The 27,700-nt window shown below is 35.5% G+C and overlaps 1 protein-coding gene across 2 annotated transcripts in view; it reads left to right on the plus strand.

Moving 5' to 3' along the window:
* cno (adherens junction formation factor afadin) overlaps positions 1–27,700 on the plus strand; it is a 379,548-nt gene that overhangs the window by 49,287 nt on the left and 302,561 nt on the right. For both annotated transcript variants that reach the window (XM_017609197.1, XM_017609198.1), the window contains exons 3-6: positions 18,901–19,009; positions 19,106–19,299; positions 20,142–20,606; positions 20,672–20,753. In XM_017609197.1, the coding sequence (XP_017464686.1) occupies positions 18,901–19,009; positions 19,106–19,299; positions 20,142–20,606; positions 20,672–20,753 (850 nt within the window). The remainder of the gene's footprint in view (positions 1–18,900; positions 19,010–19,105; positions 19,300–20,141; positions 20,607–20,671; positions 20,754–27,700) is intronic.

Below are 27,700 nucleotides of genomic sequence, written 5' to 3' on the forward strand. Positions count from 1 at the left end.
AAAACAAGTAAGAAAGTCTAAGTTCGGGCGGAGCCGAACATTAAATACCCGGCGCAAGTATTAAATATATGTTTTCCACCTTTCCGAAAGCTACCGCTACATGATAAGCGGGTGTATAAATTTTAAGTAAACTAGCATCCTTAAATTTCGAAATATTGAAATTTTAAGCATTTTTGAAATTTACCGTTATATGAAAAGCGGCCGTAATTTTAGTCCGATTTCAACAATTTTCAACGGTTTGCTTTTATGTGGCAAGCACAATAACCATACCGAGTTTGGTACAAATTGCTAGAACGGTTAACGAGATACATAGATGTGATCATAAGTGGGCGGTGTCACGCCCATTTTCCAAAATTTTATCATAAACGTATTTCCTGGTACAGAATTGTTGCAACCATCAATTTTGAATAAATTAGCTTTAATATTCACTGATTTATCGACGATTTCGTATTTCTCGAAATTACCGTTATATGGGATGTGGGCGTGGTTATTTTCCGATTTTGAAAATTTTCGGTCATTTGGTATGCTGTAGCAAGGCTAATAACTGTGCCAAGTTTGGAAGAAATTGGTGCAGCGGTTACCAAGATATACACATGTTACCATGAGTGGGCGTGGCTACGCCCATTTTTCAAAAATTTATAATATTCTTATTTTTCGTCTAAAAGTTATTCTAAATGTCAATTTTGAGTGAATTATCTTCAGTAGTTACTAAACTATCGCAGTTTTCGAATTTCTGAAAATTACCGATATATGGGAGGTAGGCGTGGTTATTGTCCGATTTCGCCCAATACCATCCGTCCTACGCCCAAAAGAAGTGCATGTACCAAGTTTCGTTAAGATATCTCAATTTTTACTCGAGTTATCGTGTGCACAGTCGGACGGACGGACGGACAGACAGTCACCGCTTAATCGATTTCTCTTTTCATTCTGATCATTTATGTATATATTTGTCTATATCTATCTCGATTCGTTTTGCCTGTTACAAGCAACCGTTATGTGAACAAAGTTATAATACCCTTGTGCACAAGTGCGCTCGGGTATAATAAAGAAATCTTATACGTGTAAGCAAAGTGAAAGCAGTGTTTTGAACGTGTAAACTTAAATTAAGCAAACAAATTTTAATGTTCAATTTGATTGTATATTCAAAACAATTTTGCCTACCAAAAGCTTCATCAAACCAACCAAGCTACCAACGGAGAATGAAGCTACCAATTTTGGTCCAATTGGACCAAAACGGAACCGCTGCTGAACGCTGACAATGCAAAAGTGAATTACAAAACAGCTAATATGCGCGTAAGCAAGTCGGTACTCACCACCAGTGTTGCCATTTCTGTTTCTGCCGTCCCGCCAGATTAATAAATAAAAATCGCTAGAATCCTGCTAAATCATTTAAATTCTGTAAACTCTTATGAAAAAAAGTTTCTTTTATAATTTAGCAGTTAAACTTTATTTGATAAAATTAGAGATCATATTTTTATAAAAAATCATCAGTTTTTTAACAAAAACAAAATTGGAACTTCATTATATGGTTTTATAACCAGTGTTGGAAATTTGTGGCATTAAATAAAGTATAAAAACTGGTCATAAGAATGTCGTCTTCGTTTTCGTGACTATTGAGCTCGTTGAAGTTTGGAAAATGTAGTCAATGCAAAACTTAAAAAAAAAAGACAAATATAGCATTTGCAAATTAAATACACACCTTTGATTTAATCAAAATATATATACATACACTTCACTTTGCATCGTTAAAAATTAAAATCTTCAAATCATCAAAAATATATAGATATGAATACATGCAGTTTTTTTCATGTTAGCTGAGCTGAAGATACCTAAAAGTATTCGATAACTATATTATTTGAATACTTTTCCCGCTATGTTCAGTGCTTATTTAGTGCATTTTATTCTGGATACGGAAATCTTTTTATACACAAGTATGTATGATGTTTTGATTTGTCCTAAGTTTTGGTGCTTTTAGGAACGTTGGCAGCCATGGGGTCTCACATTCGTGAGTACTCACATATATTGTTCTCTCATTCCGATCACACATACAGATGCAATTCGCGCAAAATTTTCTGTTTCCCCCCGGGCATAATTACCTCACTTCATCTACCCAACGGTTTGCACATTTGCCCGCGGTTTCCACGTTTGGGCATTTTGCCCGTATGTGCACATTATGCCCATCGTTACTCTAGGGAATACCTGACAAGCTTCAACGAATGAAGTAGCTTTTGTTGAGTCAATCTGCACAAACAGCTTCCTACCTTTAAGAAAACTTAACTTAGTAAAGAACCTCTTATGCCGTACATATTTAAGTTATGCAGATAACATCCAGCTGCGATTTATCTTCAAAAGAGTTTACTATTTTCTTTGTTAATAACAAAAGATTAGCACATGTAGATCGCCCAGGGAAAAAGCCATGTTGGCCCTCATTTATTAATGTATTTATATGATTGAATAACTTTGTTTTGATAATATTATCAAAAATTTTTGCTATTGTGCTTTGTTTTAAAATTGGCCTATTATTCGTAACATCGTTTCGATCCCCTGATTTAAATATTGGAGTAATGGAACATAGTTTGCACAAGCTAAAAATTGAAGCAATAGGTCTAGCGATGATTTCACACAACTTTTTAAAAAAATATTGGGGCAATCACTGTTGCCGTTTTGAAAGATACTTTATTACAACGCTTTTATCAACTTGCAATGTTGTGTGTCCAGACCACCATACTATAAATATAGCAAAGCTATTTATGGCAAACCTAGTCTAGATATCAACCTCGTCGTAGGTATCATATCAAAGACATATTTTTTAGCTCATTTCGCGAGATACTTAAATTTTGTTCCGTAGTACAAATTTTGATACACGACAAAGAGAAAATATGTATATACATACATACTAGCTTGCAAGTCGTTCGTTCTTTAACAACACCCGTGGAAATTCATGTTTCCAAATTTGAGCAGTCCACTTGCAAAGGCGCTATATAATTTTTTTTAGATTTTTAGTTTTTGGTGAGTAACGTTCCAGTATTTAAAGTAGTTTCATGTCCACTAACAATACAATGCAAAACCTTTCTATTTTCTGAAAAAAATAGCATCAAATGTTAACTACTATTGCAAAAGTCGCTATAATTCTTATTTATACACTTTCAAAAGTCTCCATCTTCTGATGAACTTAGAAAACTGCACGAAAACGTGGTAGTTTCGGTGCCTAGTGGAAGGTGTCGTAAAAAAGAAGCAGACCAATCTTCATGGAAGAGCGAACGCGAAAAGCAAAAAAAAGATAGCTATGTAAAAGTTACTGTTTCAAAACTCGCTATATTCAATTTTTATATATAAAATTTGCAAAAACTACCACATTGCCATATTGTTTTTTAATGTTATTAGGCTCTTGCTTATCCAAATTTTCAGATAATAAAGAGAAATACACAATTTGGATGTTACTTGTTGTTGTAGACGTTTTTTTTTATTTATGGATCACTATTATAAAATCACATAACGCTGTTTGCAAGTGGACTACTCATTTGTGCAATATTAAAAAAAATTCAACAAACTTTCGTACAAATCTCTAACTTTTAAAAGTTCTAAAAAATCTCTCGACATTTTTAGCCCTTTGAAACGTGTACTTTATTCTACTAGAATTCAATGGGCTACAAAACTGCATACTCAGAATTTAATTAAAAAACTCAAAATTTTTACGAAAATTTGTAGAATTTTTTTTTTAATTGCGTAAATTGTTAAGACAATGTCACTCGATTGGTACATTTGTACAGATTTGTACATTTTTATATTGGGCTATTGGTAAAAAAATGGGAAAATGGGAATTTTTTTTTGCATTCAAAAGATTGGTACAATACAGCGATGTTCTAACCGAAAACTAACCGAAATTAAATAACAACAATAATAATATTTTGTCAAAACTTGGTGCGGCTATAATTTTTTCGACTACTGTACATAAGTTGGCTATGATACTCGGCCGTGCTATCATAGTAGCACAATGCCACTCATATTTGACTTACAAACAAACTACCGGCAGGAATTTCAAGATTACAACCCTGTTTTTATGAGAAATTTTATTTTTATCAGTATTTTACTTTTAATCAAAATATGTTGAAATATAAGTGAAACTGAAAAAAACATTTGCCATGTTTTTCTGACTTCGTGACGCTTTTTTTCATACAAAAAAAAATTGTCGAATTAAATAAAAAATTATTAAAAATCAACGCGATTTTTAAGCAACTTAAGACTTGCACATTATTACCCTAGAATTTAGTTTGTTATTAAAAACTGCATACTCAAAAAAAAATTCAGAATAAAAAGTTGAAAATTTAGCTGAAACTTTGCAGATTTTTCATAATTTTTGCACAAAGTTTAATATCTGGATTTGTATGGTGTTTGTTATATAATGAGCCAAACATTTATGGAAAAATAATAAACATTAAATAAACGAAGGCAAAATAGCCAAAATTTATCAAAATGTTGCTGGCTTAATTACCTGATCACAAGTGTATGTATGTATTAAGAAATTTTTAGTATGTGTGGGAGGCGACATGCCTCCTTTTTTAATAACTCACATTTTTTCATGAGCAATTGATACATTTTGTATACACAACTCCATACCAGGTTCCAGTAATCTTCCACAAACACTTCCAGATATATGTGGCAAGAAAAATTCAATTTGTGTAGGAAGAGCAACGCCCCTTTTTCTTATAACCCTAATCTTCTTCCATAAATTTAGAATTGATTTTACATACCCCAGTACCCCAGTACTCTACCATGAACACCTCTGGAGATATACAGTTATGGAGATATGAGATGTGCAGTTGGCATAGAAGAGAAACGACTGGCGTGCTTTGCTGAACTCGGCTAAAATCGCTTAGGCGGCTACAGCGCCAAAAAAAAGAAGAAGCAAGCTTGATACAAATAGCATCCTTGGAATGCAAAACGCCATCCGTGTAGAGCAAAATGCTGCATTTGAATGTGGGCGTATTTGAATTGAATATTTCTACTATATGTACATACACTAATTTTGAACACATTTTCATTTGATTTAAATACGTTTTTATTTGATTTTACTATTTTTCCCTTGCATTGTATACTCCGATGGGGGCATTCAAATGCTAAATTTTGGTATGAAAGTATTATTTTTATTTTGAACACTCACTAGGAGGGTATTTCAGGAAAGTAAATTTTTTTCGGTAAAAACTGCTAAACCGCTGTCCGACTCAGGCGAAAGACAAAAACTAAGTTTATATAAACGTATTTAGATGCGAGTTAGGTAAATGCTTTTATAATTAAAATAATAAATATCCATTAGTTAAAAATTTTTATGGACAGATGCAATTGAAACATATTACTAACCGAGTTCAAATAAAGAGGAAGATTATAAATTCATTAAATTTTTTATGTACGTACGTATGCTACGGGTAACTTTGGACCACGTTAACCATTTTCGATTATTCTTTTTTTTATCAGAAAGGTGGTACTTCAAGGATGTTGCCATACTAATTTGGTTACTTGTTGAACATCACTGATCCCCCCAGATGGGCGAGTCTCTCAGTCGTTAAACTAACGGCAGACCCAAGAAGTGTGCAGCTCATATAGGGTATGTCCATAGAGACAGAGGCATCAGTTAAGTGGGGTTTTGTGGGCATGCGAAGAGAGTCGTGGTAGGTCTATCCGCATGCCGCACACTCATTGCGCTCATCCGCGTCTAGTTTGCTTAGGTACGAGTTCAACCTGCTGTAGTAGCCACAGCGAAGTTGGGCTATTGTGGTCCGCGTCTCCCGTGGCAGACCTGGCTCCGTTTCATCCATGTCAGGTGGTTGTGTGCCCAGAACGGCATTCATCAGTCTAGACTACGTCCGTCGGTTCGTATAGATACCTTCCGACATGCGTTGGTGAGGCCTTTTCTGCAAGCAAGTGTCTGTTTGGGTGTCCATGTTTGTGGCTCCCTACTAAGAATTGTTTGCAGATCATTGTGTCTTGCTCCTTTATGGGAAGCATTTGCGCCTCGTCATGCAGGTGATGTTGTGGCAACATGAGAAAACATCCGGTCACTGTCCGGAGTGCTGTATTTTGAGTCGTCTGTAGCTTCATCCTCTGCGTCCTACTGGTCCTCAGCGACCACACTGGTGCTAGTTTAGAACCGGCCGGCCAATTGTCTTGTATGTTGCCAGCAACGTTTCTTTGTCTTTGCCCCAGGTGCTGCCGACTAGCGAGTTGAGCACCTTATTGCGGCTGTGTACTTTGTTGACAATTGCGGTTGTGTGCGCGGAGAAGGAGAGCAGACTGTCGAAAGTGACTCCGAGGATTTTCGGGCTATTCACCGTCGGAATTGGTACGCCATCGACGTGAATACCCACGTCCAGCTGCAGTCTGCCCTCCTTCGTCCAGGTGGTGAACAGGGTAGCTGAGGATTTTGTAGGGGAGAGAAGGTAACCGTTTACTTTCGAGCCATCCCAGACGCCATTATCGAGCAATCGTCAGCGTAAAAGACAATCGATGGTTGAGATAGCATAGAAATATAAAAGTCGAGTGTCGACCACTCAGATAATTCGCCGACCACCGCACTATGGTCTGGCAGCTGGCCAAAAGTCTGTTTTTAAAATATGGATAAATCGATTTGTTTTGTCCCTTCACTAAACTAATTCTACAGAGAATTATCTTCTTAAAGAGTTTTCCCGTTGAGATATCATCTGTTAAAGTTGACATTTCTACTAAAAGTTCGAAATGGTAAGTAAAAGTCTTCAAGTGAGAAGGATACTTCAAAAAAGAGAATGGAAATGAATAACAAAGTTAATATTTGTATGATTAACAAAAAATAAAACTAATATATAGCTTGTTAAATAATAAATAATAATTTTCAAAATGGACTCTAATTTGGCTAATATTCCACTTTAAGTAGAGCTAAAAAAAATGGTTTCGTTTGGCGGTCTTAAAGCTTTGTGGGCAATAAAAATGTTCGATTTAGAGTTTGTGGGCTGAGAATCATATTGCACTTTTTTGACTTTTTTTAATAATGGGCTTTTTTCTTAGAAAACTTCCACGCGTGTTTTGCCATGCTTTTCGATGTTTGAAAAGCAGCAGAAAATAAAGATGATTTTGCTGCGAAATATTATTAAAGGAGCACATCCGAGGAATATAACAACTACATAAAGGAAATAGCAAGAATGATATGCAAGTACGTAGGTGAACAATGGATTCTTGCACGTTACGTTATTTTTTTCAACTTTACATCTAGCCTAATTATTAGTAATATTCTTTTTGTGCTAGTGTCCTTTCAAGTAAACGCAAATATAAGCTTATATCTAAAGGAAAAATATTTATTTGAAGCAGCTATGATTAGATAAAAATATATAGCAAAAAGTAAACTAATTTTTTAAACTAAAATTTTTTCCGATAACGCCATGTTGGATCCGCCATTTAAATATTTAAAAAATCTTACATCAGATTTGAAATCATCGAATTTGAAAACCCCTCTTATATATCATTTTTTGGTGAAAAAGAAAAAATTATAAAATTCGATAGCCATATTAGATCCGCCATTTTGAATTTAAAAAATCTGCGCTCGAAAAGTCCCATATAGTTATATGAGTTTGTGCTGAAAAGCAAAAAAATTTAAAATTTAGTCTCCATATTGGATCCGCCATTTTAAAATCCAATATCTTACATCAGATTCGAAATCAGCGAATATATAAGTTTTTGATGAAAGAGAAAGAAGTATAAAATTTGGTCGCCATATTGGATCCGCCATATTGGATCCGCCATTTTGAATTTCGAAAATCAGACCTTTTATTCGAAATCAACGACCTCAAAAACCCTCAAAAACTAAATTTCAAATCAATTTGCTTACTTCTCGACTTTTGGTCAGCAAATGAGTCTCTGTGGGAGAGAGGAGGCCTCGTATGTCTTTTAGTAGCGTGGAGTGACTGACGGTGTCAAACGCCTTTGACAGATCCAACGCTGCTAGAACAGTTCTCTCACAGGGGCGGTTGCGGTTTAGGCCACGTGTTATCTGGGCTTTTATGGCGCTAAGTGCTGTTGTTCTTCTGTGCACTTTACGTAAACCGTGCTGGGGTCAGGCGGTTCGTATAATACGGGTAGCAAGGCCTGTAGTGTCTTAGCTAGCGGGGAAAGGAGGGTTATCGGGAGATAACTCTCCTTGTTGGCTGGTTTCCCCGGTTTGAGCAGTGGGACCACTTTCCCCATTGGCCATTGACAGGCTGAGGACCTTGGCTAAATAACCGCAGGACCAAGATTTTTCAGCATCAGCATGCATATTCCGTCGGGTCCCGTGGCTTTGGACCTCCGCCTTCCCGACTCTACCTTCTGGTCACTCTACGTTTGGCTTTATCCGCCGGAGGCTGAGCGAAAATTTTAGGCTAAAATGGCTCGCGCATCGATCCGCATCGGACAAGGCGCGGTCGCCGAATGAGGTTTAGACTTTGTCGTCGCGTTTCGTCGGATTGAACAGTCACCTCACGGTTGACAAAATCTTACTCACACCAGAGGTGAAGTTGCAAGTCTTCAGAGGTTCTTCTCACTTCTTCCGCTTATGTACGTTCACAAGCTGCCGAATCTCCGTATTGAGATCCCTGATGCGGGGATTTCCAGGATCGGCCTGACGAAGGTTGTCAAGCTCATCGGCTAGAACAGCCGCTTCAGTGTGAATGTTCGGACGGGGGTCCGTTATACAACCGGCTGGGTAAAAGCGAGCTGCAGCAGCAGTGACACCCTGCGGAACTAACGCTCACCTACGTGGACGTCGGTAGTGTGGGCAGGGCAGAGAAGGTGCTTTCATTAAATTCCGCGAAGCCTTTCCAATCAGCTTTAGAAAAGTTGACATAGGTCCGGTGTTCCGCCTAAGCAAAGTGGGCAGGTTTATCAATCGAGATGACTAAGGGCAGACGGTATGATGATAAGGTCAGCCATAGGTCGCCGCGTTATGCTGTTTATCAGACCAGTGCACAGTGCCGCCTAAGTGGGCAAAAATCGAAAAATTCTTTGTCTGCAATTTGGACATGTTTGGTATTTTTGTAAAGGTAATTTATTCACTAAAAAGTGTCAAAGAGAAATTTTCCTATAAAATAATCTATATATCACCAGGAAGCCACTAAAGTCGACAAATTGTATACTAACAAGTAATAAAGTCTAAGTTCGGGTGGAGCCGAACATTAAATACCCGGCGCAAGTATTAAATATATGTTTTTTTCACCTTTCCGAAAGCTACCGCTAGATGGTAAGCCGGGGTGTATAAATTTTGAGTAAATTAGCGTCCTTAAATTTCGAAATATTGCAGTTTCAAGCATTTCTGAAATTTACCGTAATATGAAAAGCGGCCGTAATTTTAGTCCGATTTCAATAATTTTCAACGTTTTGCTTTTATGTGGCAAGCACAATAAAAATACCGAGTTTGGTACAAATTGGTAGAACGATTACCGATATACATATATGCGATCATAAGTGGGCGGTGCCACGCCCATTTTCCAAAATTTTACCATAAACGTATTTCTTGGTAAAGAATTNGGCGTGGCTACGCCCATTTTCCAAAAATTTATAATATTCTTATTTTTCGTCTTAAAATTATTGTAAATATCAATTTTGAGTGAATTACTTTCAGTAGTTACTAAAATATCGCAGTTTTCATATTTCTGGAAAGTACCGTTATTTGGGAAGTGGGCGTGGTTACCGTCCGATTTCGCCCATTTTCAATACCAACCTACCTTGGATAAATGGAAACCTTCATACCAAATTTCGCTGAGATATCTCAATTTTTGCTCGAGTTATCGTGTACACGGACGGACAGACAGACATGGCTTAATCAATTTCTCTATTCATTCTGAGCATTTATGTATACATTTGTCTATATCTATCTCCATTCGTTTTGGCTGTTACAAACGACCGTTATGTGAACAAAATTAATATACCCTTGTGCACAAGTGCGCTCGGGTATACAAATTTTAAAAAGAGCATAGCCATGCGTAAACTCTTCACGGAAACAAATGTCAAAAATACATTCTTTCAAATAAAATATTGGTTTGACGTTTTTTATTTTCATATAGATAGTAGAGAACTACAGGAATAAAGATTTTGGAACAAAATTAAACACAGGGTGTCCCTGCGATTTTCCAGAAAAACAATTTTGTTTAAGAAAAATTAAAACCATGGTAAATTTTTTGATGGAATGAATGAAAAATATATGTAAAAACTAGTTATTTTTTATTATTTTATTAAGTAGTACGAGTTTTAAACTTTCGTAAGAAGAAATAAAAACCTGCTCATTTTCTGCTTTTTTTGAAGTAATTTGTTTTTTGCTAATGCATAAAATCATTTTTTCAGTTTTTGTCAGTGCCATCAAATCTGCACGATTCGTTCTATTTTCAAAAATGAAGTGTCAGATTAAAAAGCTTGACCTGTTGACAATAGAGGTTTATTTTTTTTAAGAGTTGCCACCTGTTAAAAAATTTAATTCAAATTTTTTAATAAGTTCAGACTGTCATGTGCGTACGGGATTTTCGAATTGTGACATTTGCGTGATAAGGATAGTCAGTTATTTAGTTTAATACATTTATCCTGCAAAGGAGTTTCAATACTAACTCCGATTTATTATATGGTTCATTAAATTGTTCCATTGAAATTATCATTTGGTGGTACCAAATATATTAATACAAAATGTATGTATGTAAGTACCTATATGTATTTATGCTCAAATTACTTTTACTTACATTCGTTTAATGTTTTACTTGTTTAATGTTTTGACAAATTGTTATATAATTTTTATTAAAGCGATGCCTATGCACTTTTTCGAATCTTTTGTCCGAGAAAAGTTAGAGAAAATTATAAAACGAATACATTATCGATACATTCAACGAATAGAGAAGCAAAAAAACAAAACCCCCGTTTGAAATACAAAACTCTTAGGTTAGACGGAGCTTGGGTTAAAAAAAAACTATCGTAAAACTCGTGTTTTGGAAATAAAACCATATGACGTTATTTCCAATCCAGAAGCGAAATAAAGTCATACTCACAATTCTACAAAAGAGTAATAAATTCATAATTGAAATTGCAACCGCTTCAACTAAAAATGCATGTCTGGCCACACTGTTTGTAGATCACACATGTTTTCTATTAATTGACCGTGGGCGTGTTTATTTATTATTCAGTCTGTATCTAGAAGAGAATAGTCGTGTAGTTTATCAGGAACAGTGGTTATAAAGAAATAGAAGAGAATGAAATACTTAGGTCATATTAATATTTTATTAAATGTATGGGTTCTGAAATCCATGTTTCCAAATTTGATCAGTCCACTTGCAAAGGCGCTATGTAAATTTTTTTAGATTTTTAGTTTTTGGTGAGTAACGTACCAGTATTTAAAGTAGTTTCATGTCCACTAACAATACAGTGCAAAATCTTTCATCAATCTTGCATCAAATGTTAACTACTATTTGCAAAAGTCGCTATAATACTTATTTATACACTTTCAAAAGTCTCCATCTTCTGATGAACTTAGAAAAATGCAAGAAAACGTGGTAGTTTCGGTGCCTAGTGGAAGGCGTCGTAAAAAAGAAGGAGACCAATCTTCATCGAAGAGCGAACGCGATAAGCTAAAAAAAGATATGTAAAATTTACTGTTTCAAAACTCGCTATATTCAATTTTTGTATATCAAATTTGCAAAAACTACCACACTGCGATATTGTTTTTTAATGTTATTAGGCTCTTGTTTATCCAAATTTTCAGATACTAAACAAAAGTTTCCAGACAAGAAAGTATCATTTCCGCTTGCGATGTTCGTGTAACGGGGATACCCCATGAGGAAGGTGAAAACTTGCAAAGCATTTTCCATCACCTCTGTTTTTCGTTGGACACTCAACCACCCCATTAAAAGCATTTTTCTAACTAGGAAAACTGAAAACTCCACAACTGACCCTGCCATAAATATAAAGTTTTATACTGCCACAGAGTAGAACGGTTTGCTTCAAACCATATCAAATTTTAGACGTATAAACAAGAAACCGCTGCAGCTTACACTCGTGGGTATTAACTCGGACGCCCACTTCTATGTTAATGAGTCTCTGAGTAAACATAACCACGAAATATTTAAATCTGCTTTCCATCTGAAAAAGCGAAAAGAGTTGCCGCCATTTTTACAAAATAAAACAGCATATCAACGCAACAAACTTCAACTTGAATGCGAAATTCGTATGCTTTTACTAACTAATTTGTATTTTATATTTTTAAATATTGCCTTCGTTTTTTGTCATGATCTTTCTTTTGCCTTTTACGTACACAAATCTTGTAAATGTTACGGATATCTTTCATTGCTTAGCTTTTTAGAACCTAGATGCAGTGCCATAATTAACTTACACTACTTTATTTCAAACGAAATATTTAAATCTGCTTTCATCTGAAAAAGCGAAAAAAGTTGCCGCCATTTTTACAAAATAAAACAGCATATCAACGCAACAAACTTCAACTTGAACGCGAAACTCGTATGCTGTTACTAACTAATATGTATTTTATATTTTTAAATACTGCCTTCGTCTTTTGTCATGATCTTTCTTTTACCTTTTACGTACACAAATCTTGTAAATGTTACGGATATCTTTCATTGCTTAACTTTTTAGAACCTAGATGCAGTGCCATAATTAACTTACACTACTTTTATAATGTCGCCCTTAGCCTTTAAGCGTGCGCATGTTGCGTATTATTAGCAAGCGTGTCACAGGCTTTAAGATAGTACCTTTGAATGCGCAAAGTTTGTTTAAAAAACTCGACGAATTTAGATATCTCATCGAAAATTCAGATATTCATGTTGTGTGTATATCCGAAACGTGGGTTTCCTCGCACCACAACAATAATATTCTGCATGTAAATGGTTATCCACTTTTTAGAGCTGATAGGCATGGTCATGGTGGAGGTGTAGCAATATATGTAAAAAATGGTCTGTCTTGTAAACTAAATTGTGTATCGTCTTGTGGTGCTTTGGTCGTATATAGCCCTACAAGAACAGTGACTATCATTTGACAAATCATTTGAGTGGCAAGACTGATAGAGATTTCTGTCACTGGCTGCCTACAAGTTTCTATCAAATTCTAAAGGGCAGTGTGAAAAATCTGATGTAAACATTTGTGTTCCGTCTTCCTCCGACTTATGGCATTATTCAGTTGTCTCTTTTTAACCAGCGCAAAGTTTGTAAATGTGTTAGTAAGGTAAATGAGAATGTGTTAGTTTCCATCACACAATTCTTGTAGGGAGGTTCGTTGACGTATGTTCAAACAATAAAAAAATTCTTGATGGTTGTGTATATAGGCCTAACCGCAGTGTCAACTTTACGGACTTTTCGGATTTCTTAGAACCGCTACTCGTGAACTATAATGACATTTTAATTGCTGGAGACTTTAATAGCAACTTGCTCATGGATACCAGTATAAGATTGAGTATGGAATCGCTGGGGCAACAAATACTTCCTTGCCAACGCATTTCACCTCTACTAACAGCCCACTTTTAGATGTATTCTTTGTAAGTGATCTGCGGAAATCCTTCTATTACAATCAACTATCTGCACCAACATTTTAAAAACATGACCTAATATTTCTGATATTTGATCTCCATATATCCGAATCGCCAGCTTCTTTCTTATACCGCAACTTTAAAAACATTGACTATAATTCTCTCGCAGCGGCGGTCGATTCGGTTGACTGGGGACTTATTCAGAACTTGCAATCCATCGATGAAAAGACGTTGTTCTTGCAAGATCAAATAAATATGCTTTTCGACAACTTCGTTCCCGTTAAGCTGAAAGTATTAAAAAACGAAAGCACACTCGTCATCACGCTTACTCGCGATGGAAACGGTACAGATCTCCGGAAACACTGAGTCGTTTTAAAAGAGCCCGTGTTGCAGTTAACAAAGCCGTAAAGTCGGCTAAGTCAGTGTTTTATAAAGAAAAATTCGAAACTGCAGTAAACTCCAGGCAAACCTGGAACACTATTAAGAAGATTGGAGTAGGCAAATCCGTAGAAAATGCTCCCTCCACTTCGGATGTCAATGAGCTAAATAAGTCCTTTGTAAGACAAACTGTATCTGGTGATAATATATGTTATGAGTACTACCGTGATCGTGTAAATGTTATGTTGATGATTGCGATGTTGTCCAAGCCATACTCTCCATTAAGTCCAAAGCAGCTGGACTTGATGGAACTAGCTCAGTCTTTCTTAAGATTATTCTACCAAAGGTTCTGCCACATTTGACTTTCCTAATCAATGCTATTTTGACAACTTGCGTTTTTCCGAAATGCTCGCTAAGGTTATACCTATTCGGAAGACAAATAATGAGTTCCGGCCTATATCTGTTTTGCCTTTCTTGTCAAAAGTAATCGAGCGTATCCTGCACAAACAAATCTGTGCATATGTGTATGATAACAGTCTTTTGACTGACCGCCAATCGGACTTCAGAACTAGAAGAAGCTGCACCACTGCTCTTTTGGATGTAACGGAGAGCATCAGTTTTCTGACACTTCTCGACCACTCGAAAGCTTTCGACACTGTGGATCATACACTTCTATGCCTTAAATTGAGAAACTTATTTAATTTCGCAGGTCACGCAACTGCTCTGATCAGGTCTTACCTTGGCGATAGAACTCAAGCTGTGAGTATTGGCGGCATAACGTTAGATTTCCTGGCCGTATCTAAAGGAGTACCGCAAGGGTCAATCCTCGGCCCGCTTCTATTCATCCTATACATTAATGACCTTCCTAAAGTGTTGAAAAACTGTAATGTACACATTTATGCTGATGATGTGCAATTGTATGTAAGATGTTCTGTTATACGGTGGACAAATGGGCTCGATTATTTGCATAACCAGCCCTAATTTGCTTTTCCTCTTTAAAATGAGCATAAGCAGCCGAACAAATGCACGAAATGTTTGGGAATTAACTCGGATACGGGGAATTTTCGATGACAACACTGGTAAAAACGACCAGTTGTTGTCTTTTGTACAAGTAAGCAAACGAAGCAGTCGAATTTTGCGTACGCGGTAGCCGAGTGGTGAGAATTGCGAGCCACAAGCCTGTAGCTGCCAGGTTCGATCCTCGGTTGGAGCGATTGCGAAAAATTTTTTGTTTTTATTATTTATTTTATTTTATTTATATATTTAATTTTACTTTATTTTATTTTCATTTGCTTTATTTTATATCACATTTCTTATTTCACTATAAGTTAATTTTAGTTTTTAGAGATGAATTTTGTTAAAAAGTCAACAACAACTAACTGAAAGCAACGTAAAAAAACATAGAACTTATAAAAAAGAACTGGCCGTGGGACTCGAACCCACGACCTTGTGGTTGGGTTATTCGCATTACTGCCGTCTGTAAGGGTACAATTTTAATTTGCATTTATGCTTGTTAATTCAAATTAATTTTCTCCGACTGTCTACCATATTAGTCGTGTCCGTAATTGTATTAGTGACCTAAATTCTGATTTGTCTCGTGTAAATTTATGCAAATTGTGACTGTGTATGTAAGAAAAAGTTAAATTTTGTCTATAACAACATTGCCAGGTATGTGTACGCGCTAAAAAGACTTGACCATGTCTCAGCATTTTCTAAAAAGTTATTCAGCGTTTCGTTTGATGACCTATTAAAAGTTAGAACACTAGTTTCCTAACACAAAATTATAAATTCCAAGAAGCCTAGTTATTTGTACGAAAGACTTCAATTTCTCCAATCATCGAGGTCTGAACTTTTAGTACACACCACCCTTGTCTCTGAACGTAAGTTTTTTTAATCAATTCCATATGACTTTGGAACTCTCTTCCTATTAGGTTACGAAAACTAAAAAATGCGCTACCTTTTAAAAACCAATTAACTAACTATTATAGCAATGAATGCAATTAATATATAAATTTGTTTACTCTGTGTGTACCTGAAATTCCTTCATATTATTATATACATTTTATTTTTTCTTTTTCTTTTTATTTTCTACTTATTATTATTTATTTTTTCTTCTGTTTCCCCCGCCCTCTCCCTCTTTTCCAAATACATAAGTATATTCTAAATTGCCATACACTGTATCATATACATATGTTATTTTAGATTTAATAAAAAAATTGTAAACGCTTGACTAGCACTATAAAATAATTGTAAAATTGTGGTGTTAGGATAAATCAATAAACAAACAAACAAACAAACAAAGTGAAATATACAATTTGGACGTTAGTTGTTGTTGTGGACGTGTTTGCAAGTGGACTACTCATTTGTGCAATATTAAAAAAAATCACTAAACTTTCGTACAAATTTCGAACTTTTAAAAATTCTTTATTCTAATAGAATTCAATGGGCTACAAAACTGCATACTCAGAATTTAATTAAAAAACTGTAAATTTGAAAGAAAATTTGTAGTTTTGTTTTTAATTGCATATATTTTTAAGGCAGTGTCACTCGAATGGTACATTTGTACAGATTTGTAAATTTTTATATTGGGCTATTGGTAAAAAAATGGGAATTTTTTTTTTTGTAGTCAAAAGCTTGGTACAATACAGCGCTGTTCTATTGAAAAATTTCAATAAATTAATTTTCGTGATTGGGATAGTGAAAAATATTCTGGGTGTTCAAACAATTGGGATACGATCTATACCAAATTTTGGCAAACTCCCAATCGTGTGACACTGCCTTCAAACTTGTACTTATACGGATGTTGTTAAAGAACGAACTATAAAAAACTAACCGAAATTAAATAACAACAAAAATAATATTTTAAAACTTGTGAAATTTGGTGCGGCTATAATTTTTTCGACTACTGTACATACGTTGGCTATGATTACTCGGCGGTGCTATCATAGTAGCACAATGCCACTCATCTTTGACTTACAAACAAAATACGGGCAGGAATTTCAAGATTTCAACCCTGTTTTATGATTTTTTTTTTATCAGAAAAATATCCTATATTTTAATCCTGGCAATAAGCTACCTACATACGTGCCAAATTTCAAGCAAATCGGACCATAAATTAGACTTTTTCGAATAGATCGGTCCACTTAACGGAAAAAATTGATCCTATATGCTAATCTAGGCAAAAGGCTACCTACGTACCAAGTGCATTTTTTTTTAGCATAGCTCGACCCCTGTACCACCTATAGGAAAAAATTAAAACTTTGTGCACTCCTTGTAAAGACCTTTCCAAAAAAGCAGCAACCATTTGAATCGGTTATGAAACATATGACGAAATTGGGCCCAATTAATTATGCTCACAATGAATTTCACAATTATCCTTAATTTTCCAAGCTTCACATCATCAAAATCGTGCGATAAAATGCAAAATTTCGTCAAAAAAATTCAAATTTTTCGCGTTGTTCCGGATTTTTCCGAGTTTTTCACTTAGAATTTTCTATTTTTCCATTCGAAAGCCTTTCCGAAGAAATTGCTCAAAAAATTCCATAAAAAAATGAATTTTCGATTTTCCTGACTTTCCCGGAGGGGTTTCCCTTCTCCTGGCAATTACGAACAACTAAGAAAAAATTTTTGCCAAATCGGCCCAACCGTTCTCAATTGACGAATTACTATACATTTTTCACCCCATTTTTATATATACAGATAAGGAACAGCTGTTCGTAAACGGCGGTTTCCGACTGAATTTCAGTTTTTTTGCAAAAGTATACATACGTATGTATCTTTTCCTGTCATAAATGTATCGATGGTCCTCTACAATAACGACACAATTCAAAATTCAAAAAATAAAATCTCGTACTATTGTTAAGTGGCTCATGTCTTTAATTGTTGTCTTATTCATGTATAATCTTTACTACTTTGATGTTTTCCAAAGAAATATTTTAAAAAGCGCAATAAAACCATAATAGCTTTATTTCCATTTCTAGTTGGAAATAAGGCCGTATCGAAATTATAGCTTTATTTCCAATCGCCATGCGAAATAAAGCCATTATGGCCTTATTGCGTACGGTGTTATTGCATCCCACCATATTTTATATGAACTTACATAAACACAAGTTTCATTGTTGAACACATTTACATAAACCATAAATGGAAAATTACAGCATTTCTTTATCTAAATAGTTTAAAGCAAAAGATTAATGGACAAATACAAATTTTAATTGCAAAGTGAAATATTGTGGGATATAAATCTCAAATATGTTATAAGTGCAAATTGCGAAAGAATTAGTGATAACGTAGCGATGCAAGTTATATGTGCATTCAGAATTAAATCGAGATAGCTGTTTTATTACTTTACCTGTTTATTCACCATTGGTTCAAGTATTGAATTCTATTCTGTATGCAAATGGAAGAGAGGGGGTGAGAAGAAAAGCGAACAGTACACATGCGTCCGTACCGTCAAGGCGTTTGAAGTTTCTTGCTTTGCTTTTGACATTTTCGTTGTTTCCCATATAAAGAACGAAAAACTTGAATCAAACAAAATTGAAGCGTGTAAAAGTAAAAAGAAAACACAAAAGATGTAACTACGAATCAGAGCAAAGATAAGACTCAGCTTGGGCTATTGTTTATACGGTCGGTAATATCATTTATTCAAAAGTTTGGAGATTTTATGACACGGCAACCAAAAAAGTGTGTCGATTTTTTGTTTGGGGATAATGTATTTGTGGATTTTTTTGAAACTGAGGATTTCATGACTCCCATTCAAGGAGAAGTTTCACTTCACATTATATTGCGTACGGGGGGCGGTTTTCCTAAAAAATTTAGCCTTTTAGTATGATAGGATAGGATAATCTTTTCTGGGGGAGTTTTGTAGGCTTTTTAATACCTTTACAACGGTATATCATTTATAGCGAAAAAATTTTACTTTCCTGTTCAAAATCGCCGGAAACAAATTGAACTTTTTTCGGCCCTATGAAGTAATCTAAATCCTCACTACTGCAATTTATATTTCTTTACAGAACCTGCTATTTCATGGCGTCATGCGGTTTTATTTCCAAGATGCTGGACAAAAAGTCGCTACCAAATGCATTCGTGTGGCCTCTGACGCCACTGTCTCAGATGTTATTGGTACAGTTACTGTTGCGTTGATGTCAAATTTAATATTTAATATGTTTTCCTTTTCACCGACTCTAATTTTATTTCGTTGCAAATGATTTTCTGCAGATACCCTAATCGAAAAATTTCGTCCCGACATGCGTATGCTGTCAGTGCCAAACTACGCCCTCTATGAGGTACATGCGAATGGCGAAGAGCGCCGCTTGAACCCTGACGAAAAGCCTTTATTGGTGCAGTTAAATTGGCATATCGATGATCGTGAAGGTCGTTTCTTGCTCAAGAATATTGACCAAAAAACTACGGTAAGCAAAAGTAATAAAAATATGTGCGCAAAATACTTGTAAATTATACTTTTATGGACAATAATTACACTGTGAGACAAATGGTAGGGGTCAGTGATCGGGAAGGGTTCAAACTACCGGGGAAAGTTATATCGGTAAAAAAGAAGTTATACGTGTCCCGGCGTTTCGCTGGGTCACGTCTAGGAATCGAGATATATCGATTTGAAGTTAGTAACTATCATATAGGGGAAATTGTCACCTTTTTGTCTTTTTTTTGACATAACTCGAGAACCACTAGTCCGATTTTGCTCAAACAAATTAAAAAAAAAATTAAAAATTACAATTGCTTTAATCTGTTCATATAACGTTTTTCTATATAATCAACAGTTTTGCCGGTAAAAATAAATTAGGCAAAACAATTTTTTTTTTTCTTCATACATTTATTTTTACCGGCAAAACTGTTGAGTATATAGAAAAACGTTATATTAACAGATTAAAGGAATTGTAATTTTTAATTTTTTTAAATTTATTTGAGCAAAATCGGACTAGTGGTTCTCGAGTTATGTAAAAAAAAAGACCACCAAAGATGACAATTTCCCCTATTTCCTAGACGTGACCCAGCGAAACGCCGGGCCACGTATAACTTGTTTTTGACCGATATAATATTTCCCGTTGGTTTCATCCCATCCCGAATTTGACTGTCGCATAGTGTTATGAACTACTTCAACTCGCTATCCTAATTCTTGTATCTACATTTTACGAGTGCTTGTATCAACTTTCTTGAATTCGTTAACCACGAACTACAACTCACTCGGTTTAAAACTAATCTAAATTCACGTTTTTTTTTCTGCATTCCTACCTAGCCAATCGAACAGTCAGATATGAATTTCAAACGAAAACTTTCTAAGAGGGAAAAGAAAGAACAAAAAAAGAAAGAAAAACTCGCAAAATTAAATTCTGAATCGACATCTGGCGGCTTTAACGGAGGAATTGCTAACGATTGTAGAGAGGGTGAAACTCAAGTGGCTGGAAAACTTTACACCGAACTGCCAGAGACGTCATTTACTCGTTCGATTTCCAATCCAGAAGCTGTTATGCGTCGGCGACGACAACAAAAGCTTGAGAAGAAGTTGCAGCAATTCCGATCACGTGATGGCGGGCCTGACACCGGTGGGACGCTAAAGATTTACGGCGAGAGCCTATGTCAAGATGTTCCGTACAAAACGTTATTACTTTCTATACGCGACTGTGCTCAGGCCGTCGTTCGGGAAATGTTGTCAAAATATGGTCTGGACAAAGCTGATCCTTTACACTATTGTTTGGTGCAGGTTTGAATAAATTGTATACAAAGCGAAGAAAACTAAATTAAATAAATAATGTTCCTTTGTTGTAGGTGAATAGCGATGGAACGGAATACATTCTCGACGATGATGAATGTCCGCTCTCCATACTGATGAACCACCCAACATCACGAGGTATGTACTGCGATATATTTGTAGCTCAGAGAAGTGATATTACGATGAAATCCATGCTTATGCATAAGTATGTGTGTATATATGTACTATGAATATCGTATGCAGGGATATACACATGTTCATACACATATACATACATATAAGCAAGATAATTTGTAAAACAACTACAATGATAGACGCACGATAGTTTCATTCATGAGTTCGCCTATTTCTTCTGCAATATTTCCATACAATTAAGAAATGTTTTATCAATAATTATGGCTGGGCGGGAACAGAAGTACATATCGCACATTTGCTGCAAGAGTGTCATAATCAAAAAAATCAAAAATTCGGGAAAACGGCTTTAAAGTTTACAGTTTACATACGCTCCTATAGTAAAAATGAAAATACGTTTTCTTCTAATGAGCTATGGTTAAACGATACAGCCATGAAATTTTTACACAACATAGAAGAAGAGGTAGAGGTCATTTATGTATACTTAACTAAATTTTTATTTTTTTCTTAGATTATGACACTCTTACAGCAAATGTGCGATATGTTGTCTACATGGAATGCCCATAAAAGCTTTTATGTATTGCATTTTTGTTTATATTTTTGGGAGACCTGTATCGCTTCCGTATAGTTTGTGTTGACTGGCCTGACTATTGAGTTGGTAATATTTGAACGTACATGACGCAGCAGTGAACAGAAATAAAGAGAGTTCGTGTTGAGTGGTTCGCAAAAATTGTGAAAAGTGATAACATTATATGAAATTCATTACTTCGATATGTTTGAATGGGAGTTTTAAGCACAAAAAAATGTTTAATGAAGATTTGAGCGTTTATATTATAAAATATTAAGTAAGTCAGTGATCTATTTGATTTTTAATTGAAAATTTAATAGTCAAAATTAATCAATATGTTTTTTCCATCAAGACCCGAACTTATTGGTTTGTTCCTTTGAACTTCGGACTAAAACTTGTGGAACTGTCAGACTACAATTTTACTCTCTCAAGTGTGTGTTAAAGGAGAACCGATGCAGAAGTGTACGGGAACGCAAAAAGCACTTTTTCCGCCAGTCGGTTCGTTTACATGTCATTGGTACAACACTGATTTGGCTGAAAGATCACTAAATAATTAATAAAATCTATGCAAATAAGAATAAATGCGTACATATTCAAAAATTTGTGGTAAACTTCCATTTTTTCTTGGCTTTCATCGCGTTCTGTTTTTTGTTTAAAAATTGAACCCTGCCTATAGTTTGACATTTTTCATGAATTTTCCAGAAGAAAAACTCCGCACTTCTGACTAGCAAAAGTTGCTCAGTTACTCTCTCAGAAGTGTTCCCAGTTATAGGTTTTTTTCAATAAGAATGACTTCCTGTAATTTCTGACTAAATCCTGGAAACCGGAATCGTATTGAAACAGACTATATATCTGTAGTGATCACTCTCAAACCTACACTTGCTACACTATATAGCAGCCTAGAAAAACAGCAAACGATTTTCAAAAAGCGACCAACTTCGTTATATAAATTTATTTTTAAATTAAATTAAAATAAATTATTACTTTTATATGAACACTCTTGCGACAAGTGCCATATTATTTGAGCTGACAATCATTGCAAAGTCAAAGTCGCGGAAAACATGTTTTTTTATTGTTCTCCAATACTTCAAGAAAAAGTATTTATATCAGTCAAGGCTGCTTCGAAATATAATTGTAAACATTTTTCGTTTTCCCTTATGCGTGGCGTTTTGAAAAAAATTCACCAGTGCGATCCAGAGTTGCGATAGGTTATTCATACAATATTGTTGCCATTTTGCAAAAAAAAACACTTCAAAGTTCCATGAACCGTACTATTATATTTAAGCTTGTATTGATTTCATTAAATTACTTAAAAATTTGAATCAATAGGAGAGTCGAGGACATGTTATCGACTTCAATGTCTGTAATGTCTGTATGTCTGCCGCCAAAGCGCTCACATCATATTTTCATTCAAATTATATTACGTATTTTAAATTGTTAAATCAGATCCACCATAGCGGCTATATCTTTTTTACATTCAAATTATATACATATAGAGACTGTTAATTAAACTCCGCCAAGACGACCATAGCATTCCCATACCCTTTTTCCATTTGAATTATATTAATATGTATATCAAACTCAATAAGGTGACCCCGAAGAGCGTTCAAAATCCCGACTTAAATTTGTGACCTTGTAGACGACCACATGCCAAACGACAATGAGCAAATATTTCAAGACGCAATTGCTCCATTTCATGTAACACGGCTGGCAGTTACGCCACCATCGTTTTGGAGTTCGGACTCACGCTTATGGTTTGAGCAGGTGGAGGCTCAATTCGTGCGAGCAGGAATTTCCGCAGACAAAACTAAATATTTCACAATTGTGGCTAAGATGAATTTAGCAGTACTGGCACACGCTAGCGACATTATTTGGTCACCATCCTTTACCGGCAAATACGCGTTGAAACAAAGGTTTATTGCAGAGTTTGGTGAGGCCATCGAGAAAAGTCCCAGACGGTTATTCGAGAACTCTGAGTTAAATCAAAAGAAACGTACATCGTTATTGCGCCAAATAATGGACATAGCGAATCAACAGCTGGTAAAGAGATGGTGGAAACCCGATAATATAATAACAATTCCGGCATCAGCGTCGACGCCGTCAGTACATCAAGCGACGATATAACAGCAAACATTTCGGAATTGGTAAACCGGCTTAAACGACATGATATTGTGGGTAAGCAGCAGCGCAGTAAAGCACCTCCGCAACGTTCACGACCAGTCACTACATGCAGAGAGGCAGCATGATCTACACGACGTTTTCTTCTGGCATCATCGCTTGTTGGGCTAAAATACAGCACGATGCCGACCGCCATGTGTTTTCTGGCATATGCGCTTGGAAAAATAGTCGGCCCTTCATTTAATGCGGCGGCTTCGGAGGACGACATGAGTTCCAGTCGCCTTTACGTTTTGGATAGAACGTCCTCAGTGAGATTGCTCATCGATATGGGTGCCAAACTGTCGGTCGTGCCCAAACGTCATGATGAAAGTATGCAGCCCGCTGCCATGAAACTGGTTTTGCAAACAATACTGCAATTAATGCTTTTGGTAGACGACATATCACTTTAGATCAGTGGTCGGCAAAATTGGTTTAGGGAGTGTATTGGCGGAGTAATTTCGCTGCATAGTGGTGTAAAAAGCGATGTGTGGTTATCAGGTTATGTGGTTATATTTTTTATTCAGCTTACAATAATAAAATACACTACAAAATAATGATTTTTAACCAGATAACCTGATAACCAGGAAAGTGTGAACAACCTCAATGTAATGATTACATTATTATCATGGTTATTATTATGTATTACTTTTTATACGATTACTCAAAAAAATTTTAACTAAGGAAATTTCGATATTAAAATTTTTGCCATCTTTATGGCTTTATGAATAAAAAGAAATATTTTTGGTGATTACACCTTTGGCTTTGATCGCGCTAAACGGGATAGGTCGACGAAACAACACCCCTTTACTGAACGGAGCCCAATCCTCTCCCCGACGAAATCAACTGCGACCCCCTTCATAACCTGGACTTCCGACATTCAAAAACCCTAAGATATTAGGGGTTACCTTTGACAGCCTGCTCTCCTTCTCCGCATACACAACTGCAGTTGTCAATAAAGTACGGAACCGAAACAAAATCCTTAAGTTGCTCAAAGGCAGCACCTACATAGGCAAATACAAAGAAACTGTGTTAGCAACATAAAAGGCAATTGGTCGCCGGGGACTGGTTTAGAACAGTGGGTGAAACTGCAAACTTATCAGAACGTCGAACTCCGGATATTTTAGCCGCCAAAACAGCTGCTTATCCAGACACAACCCCGATATCCCCAACGTGTGTACCCATGACACCAACCGACTCCCGCATTTAAGCGCAATCCTACCCAGCTAACACCCCGGTTCAAGGGCTGACCGTTAGTTGAGCTTGACGACAACGATTGATGGACAAATCGGCTTAGGCGGAGCTTAGTAGTGCCTCTACAACAACAAATATAAAAAGACCGTCATCGAAAAAGAAAAACTATGATGGTGACCTGACTAGGAGTCGAACCTAGGCCCTCATGTCCATGCTGGTATATAGCGCAGAAGCATGGCCAATGACAACACCCGATGAGTCAGCACTTGGAGTATTCGAGAGCGAGATTTGTTAGAAGATTTACGGGCCCTTACGAATTGGAGACTACGAGTACCGTAGACCAGGTTCGGCGGACCTTTATCATATACGTGCCATTATTTCCAAAGAAACATTCAATGTAGCCATGACGTGCCAATAAGGAATCGTGACTTATCACCGTTCTTGGAGACATTAACTGACACATAAATCGTACAGAATTTTTTTTAAAAGAACGAATGAAACGTCTCTTAAGGCGGATTCATTGTTCTAGTTCTGAATTTTTCTTTCTATTTCACTGGGAGATAAACTATAAAGCATCAACCCTATGGAAGAACAGTTCTGAACTAAAACGATGTATCCGCCTTTAACAGCCGCAGTAACAGTCGTTTAATGATTACTTAAGGTGTCCCTCAGTAACTATCTGAAAAAATTCCCTCTCACAGTCAGTTAATGATTCGTCAACGGCATTTAATGAACATTAAAGTTAAGTAAACAAAAACCTTTACTTAACTTTTTAACGAACGATTTTGAAATTTTTTGTTTGTTCTGAATAAATTTCAATTTCGATAACGTTGCTGTAACAGTGGCAATGGCCCAGTGAGCAGAGCACTTTCTTGCCATTTAAGAGATCCGAGTTCAATCCCCGGCAACGAATTAGTTATTCGGAATACAGAAAGGGGCTTTCAAGATAGTTGCCGAAATATAAAGACTTTCGTCTCTCGAAAGACTGCGGTGAGCTGAAAGACAGATGCCAGAATTGGCCTGTTATTGGTCTTGTTTGTCTTAAATTAAAAAAAATCCTTTTTAAAGCAATAAAATCTATAAATCAAAAGAATATTAGATCAAAAAAGCAACAAAATTCAATAAAGATTGTTTATAAAAATTAAATAAGAAAAAATAAATAAATAAAAAGGAAATATAATTTATTTTTAATTTCTTTATTTTATTTCAAACTGAACGAAAAAAGTGAGTGATGCCATAAAAGTGAAGGGCCGCAATTGGGGCCATACTTAAATTTTTTTCATAATTTTTAACTCTGAGAGGAAACATTAATTAACAGATTTAACGATCATTAGTTAAGTGCCCGTTAGAGCTAATTTAAGGAACGTTTCTGAGTGCGGCTGTAAATGTCTCTGTGTAACTTACGAGGTAAGTGGTAACGACTCACATGCATAGGTGGATTAAAATATTGCAGAAACCGCAAATAATTATTATTCTAATATTTATGATCAAAAACGTCGCCTTGTTTTAAGAGACACTAATAGTATTTACGTCTTCTCATAATAATTATATGGGCTTTTTATTTTTATTTTTTCGTCTCGGAACGTTTATTTCAAGACGAATATGATTTACGTCTTCTCATAATAATTATATTTGCTTTTTATTTTATTCGTCTCGGGACGTTTATTTTAAGACGAATATAATTTACGTCTTCTCACAATAATTATATGGGCTCTTTATATTTTTTTTTCGTTTCTCGGGACGTTTATTTCAAAACGAATATGACGTGGCACGTAAATATTTTTCTTAATAGAATTGGTACACTTAAAGCCGATTTCACGAAATTTTTTAAATTGCAATTTAATTTAAATTTAAATTTTTAATAAATTTTGCAGTTAAGTTTTACTCCTTTCACTACTACACACTTGTCCTAATTCAGTTTTGCTGGCATAAATGAACTACTGCTTCGAAGTTGAAATTTGGCGAAGTCAATCGCCATGGCATATATAAGAAGATGACCAAATTTTGGAACATCGGGCCACGCCCACCTGACCGCCCGTACAACATTATTTTATATAAAGTAAAGTATTTATATAGAGTAAAGTTGCAAAAGTGGTGTAACACATTTATTCAAAAATCTCTGGACCGATTTTGACGAAATTTTGACATAAGACATAGATATTTGGAGAAGGTTTAAATTATGTTAGTTTGCTATCCGGTAAATACCTATTAAAAAAAATTAATGCATTTAAGTTCAATTAATTGATTTAAAATGGGTATCAATCGAAATGGTGTTGAAAATGATTCATTTCTAAGTAACATGTAGGAGGGTTGCAATCTGTTTAAAAAATTCAATGGAACATGAACATGGGATTTAGGTAACTCAAATATGGGTGTCAGCAGAGGTTGGTTGGAGTCTGAAAAAGTGTACACGAAGGCGTCAGAAAAAATAGGTTTAAGAAAGTTTGACTTTGAAAATTTTGTGACGAGGGTTGGCAAATATTTATTTCCGAACTCGATTAAGAAGTTTCACATCAATTATTTGAATTTCACTTTTTAAAAAGGTGGCAACCCTCTTATATACAGTTAGAAAATAAAATAATCATAACCATTTGGATTTATACCCATATACTTTTTAAATAATTTTAATATTATTTACGTCTTCTCATTTAATAATAAAAATATTATTTACGTCGACATTGTAAATAATTTTAATATTTTGAATTTAATTTCTATTATGTGGCAAACCTTTTCTGAAAAATAAAACCCTATTGCACTTCTACACTCCAATCTCTTCAATTCTCGGTGCAGATGTGGTGACGGTGGGTTAAGTATTTTACGTAAACATCTCCGAACTCGATTATTTGAATTACATTTGTTAACTTCTGGCAACCCTTTTCAAAGAACCAAAACCACGTAAGAGCAAAGCCCTTTAATATATATATACACTTGCGATCAGCTAATTAAGCCAGCACCATTTTGACAAATTTTGGCTATTTTGCTTTCGTTTATTTAATGTTTATTATTGTTCCATAGAAGTCTAGAAGTCTTATATAAC

Source organism: Rhagoletis zephyria, unplaced genomic scaffold (assembly GCF_001687245.7).
Source record: "Rhagoletis zephyria isolate East Lansing unplaced genomic scaffold, Rhagoletis_zephyria_1.1 Rzeph_scaffold_00199, whole genome shotgun sequence".
Classification (NCBI taxonomy): Eukaryota; Metazoa; Arthropoda; class Insecta; order Diptera; family Tephritidae; genus Rhagoletis; species Rhagoletis zephyria.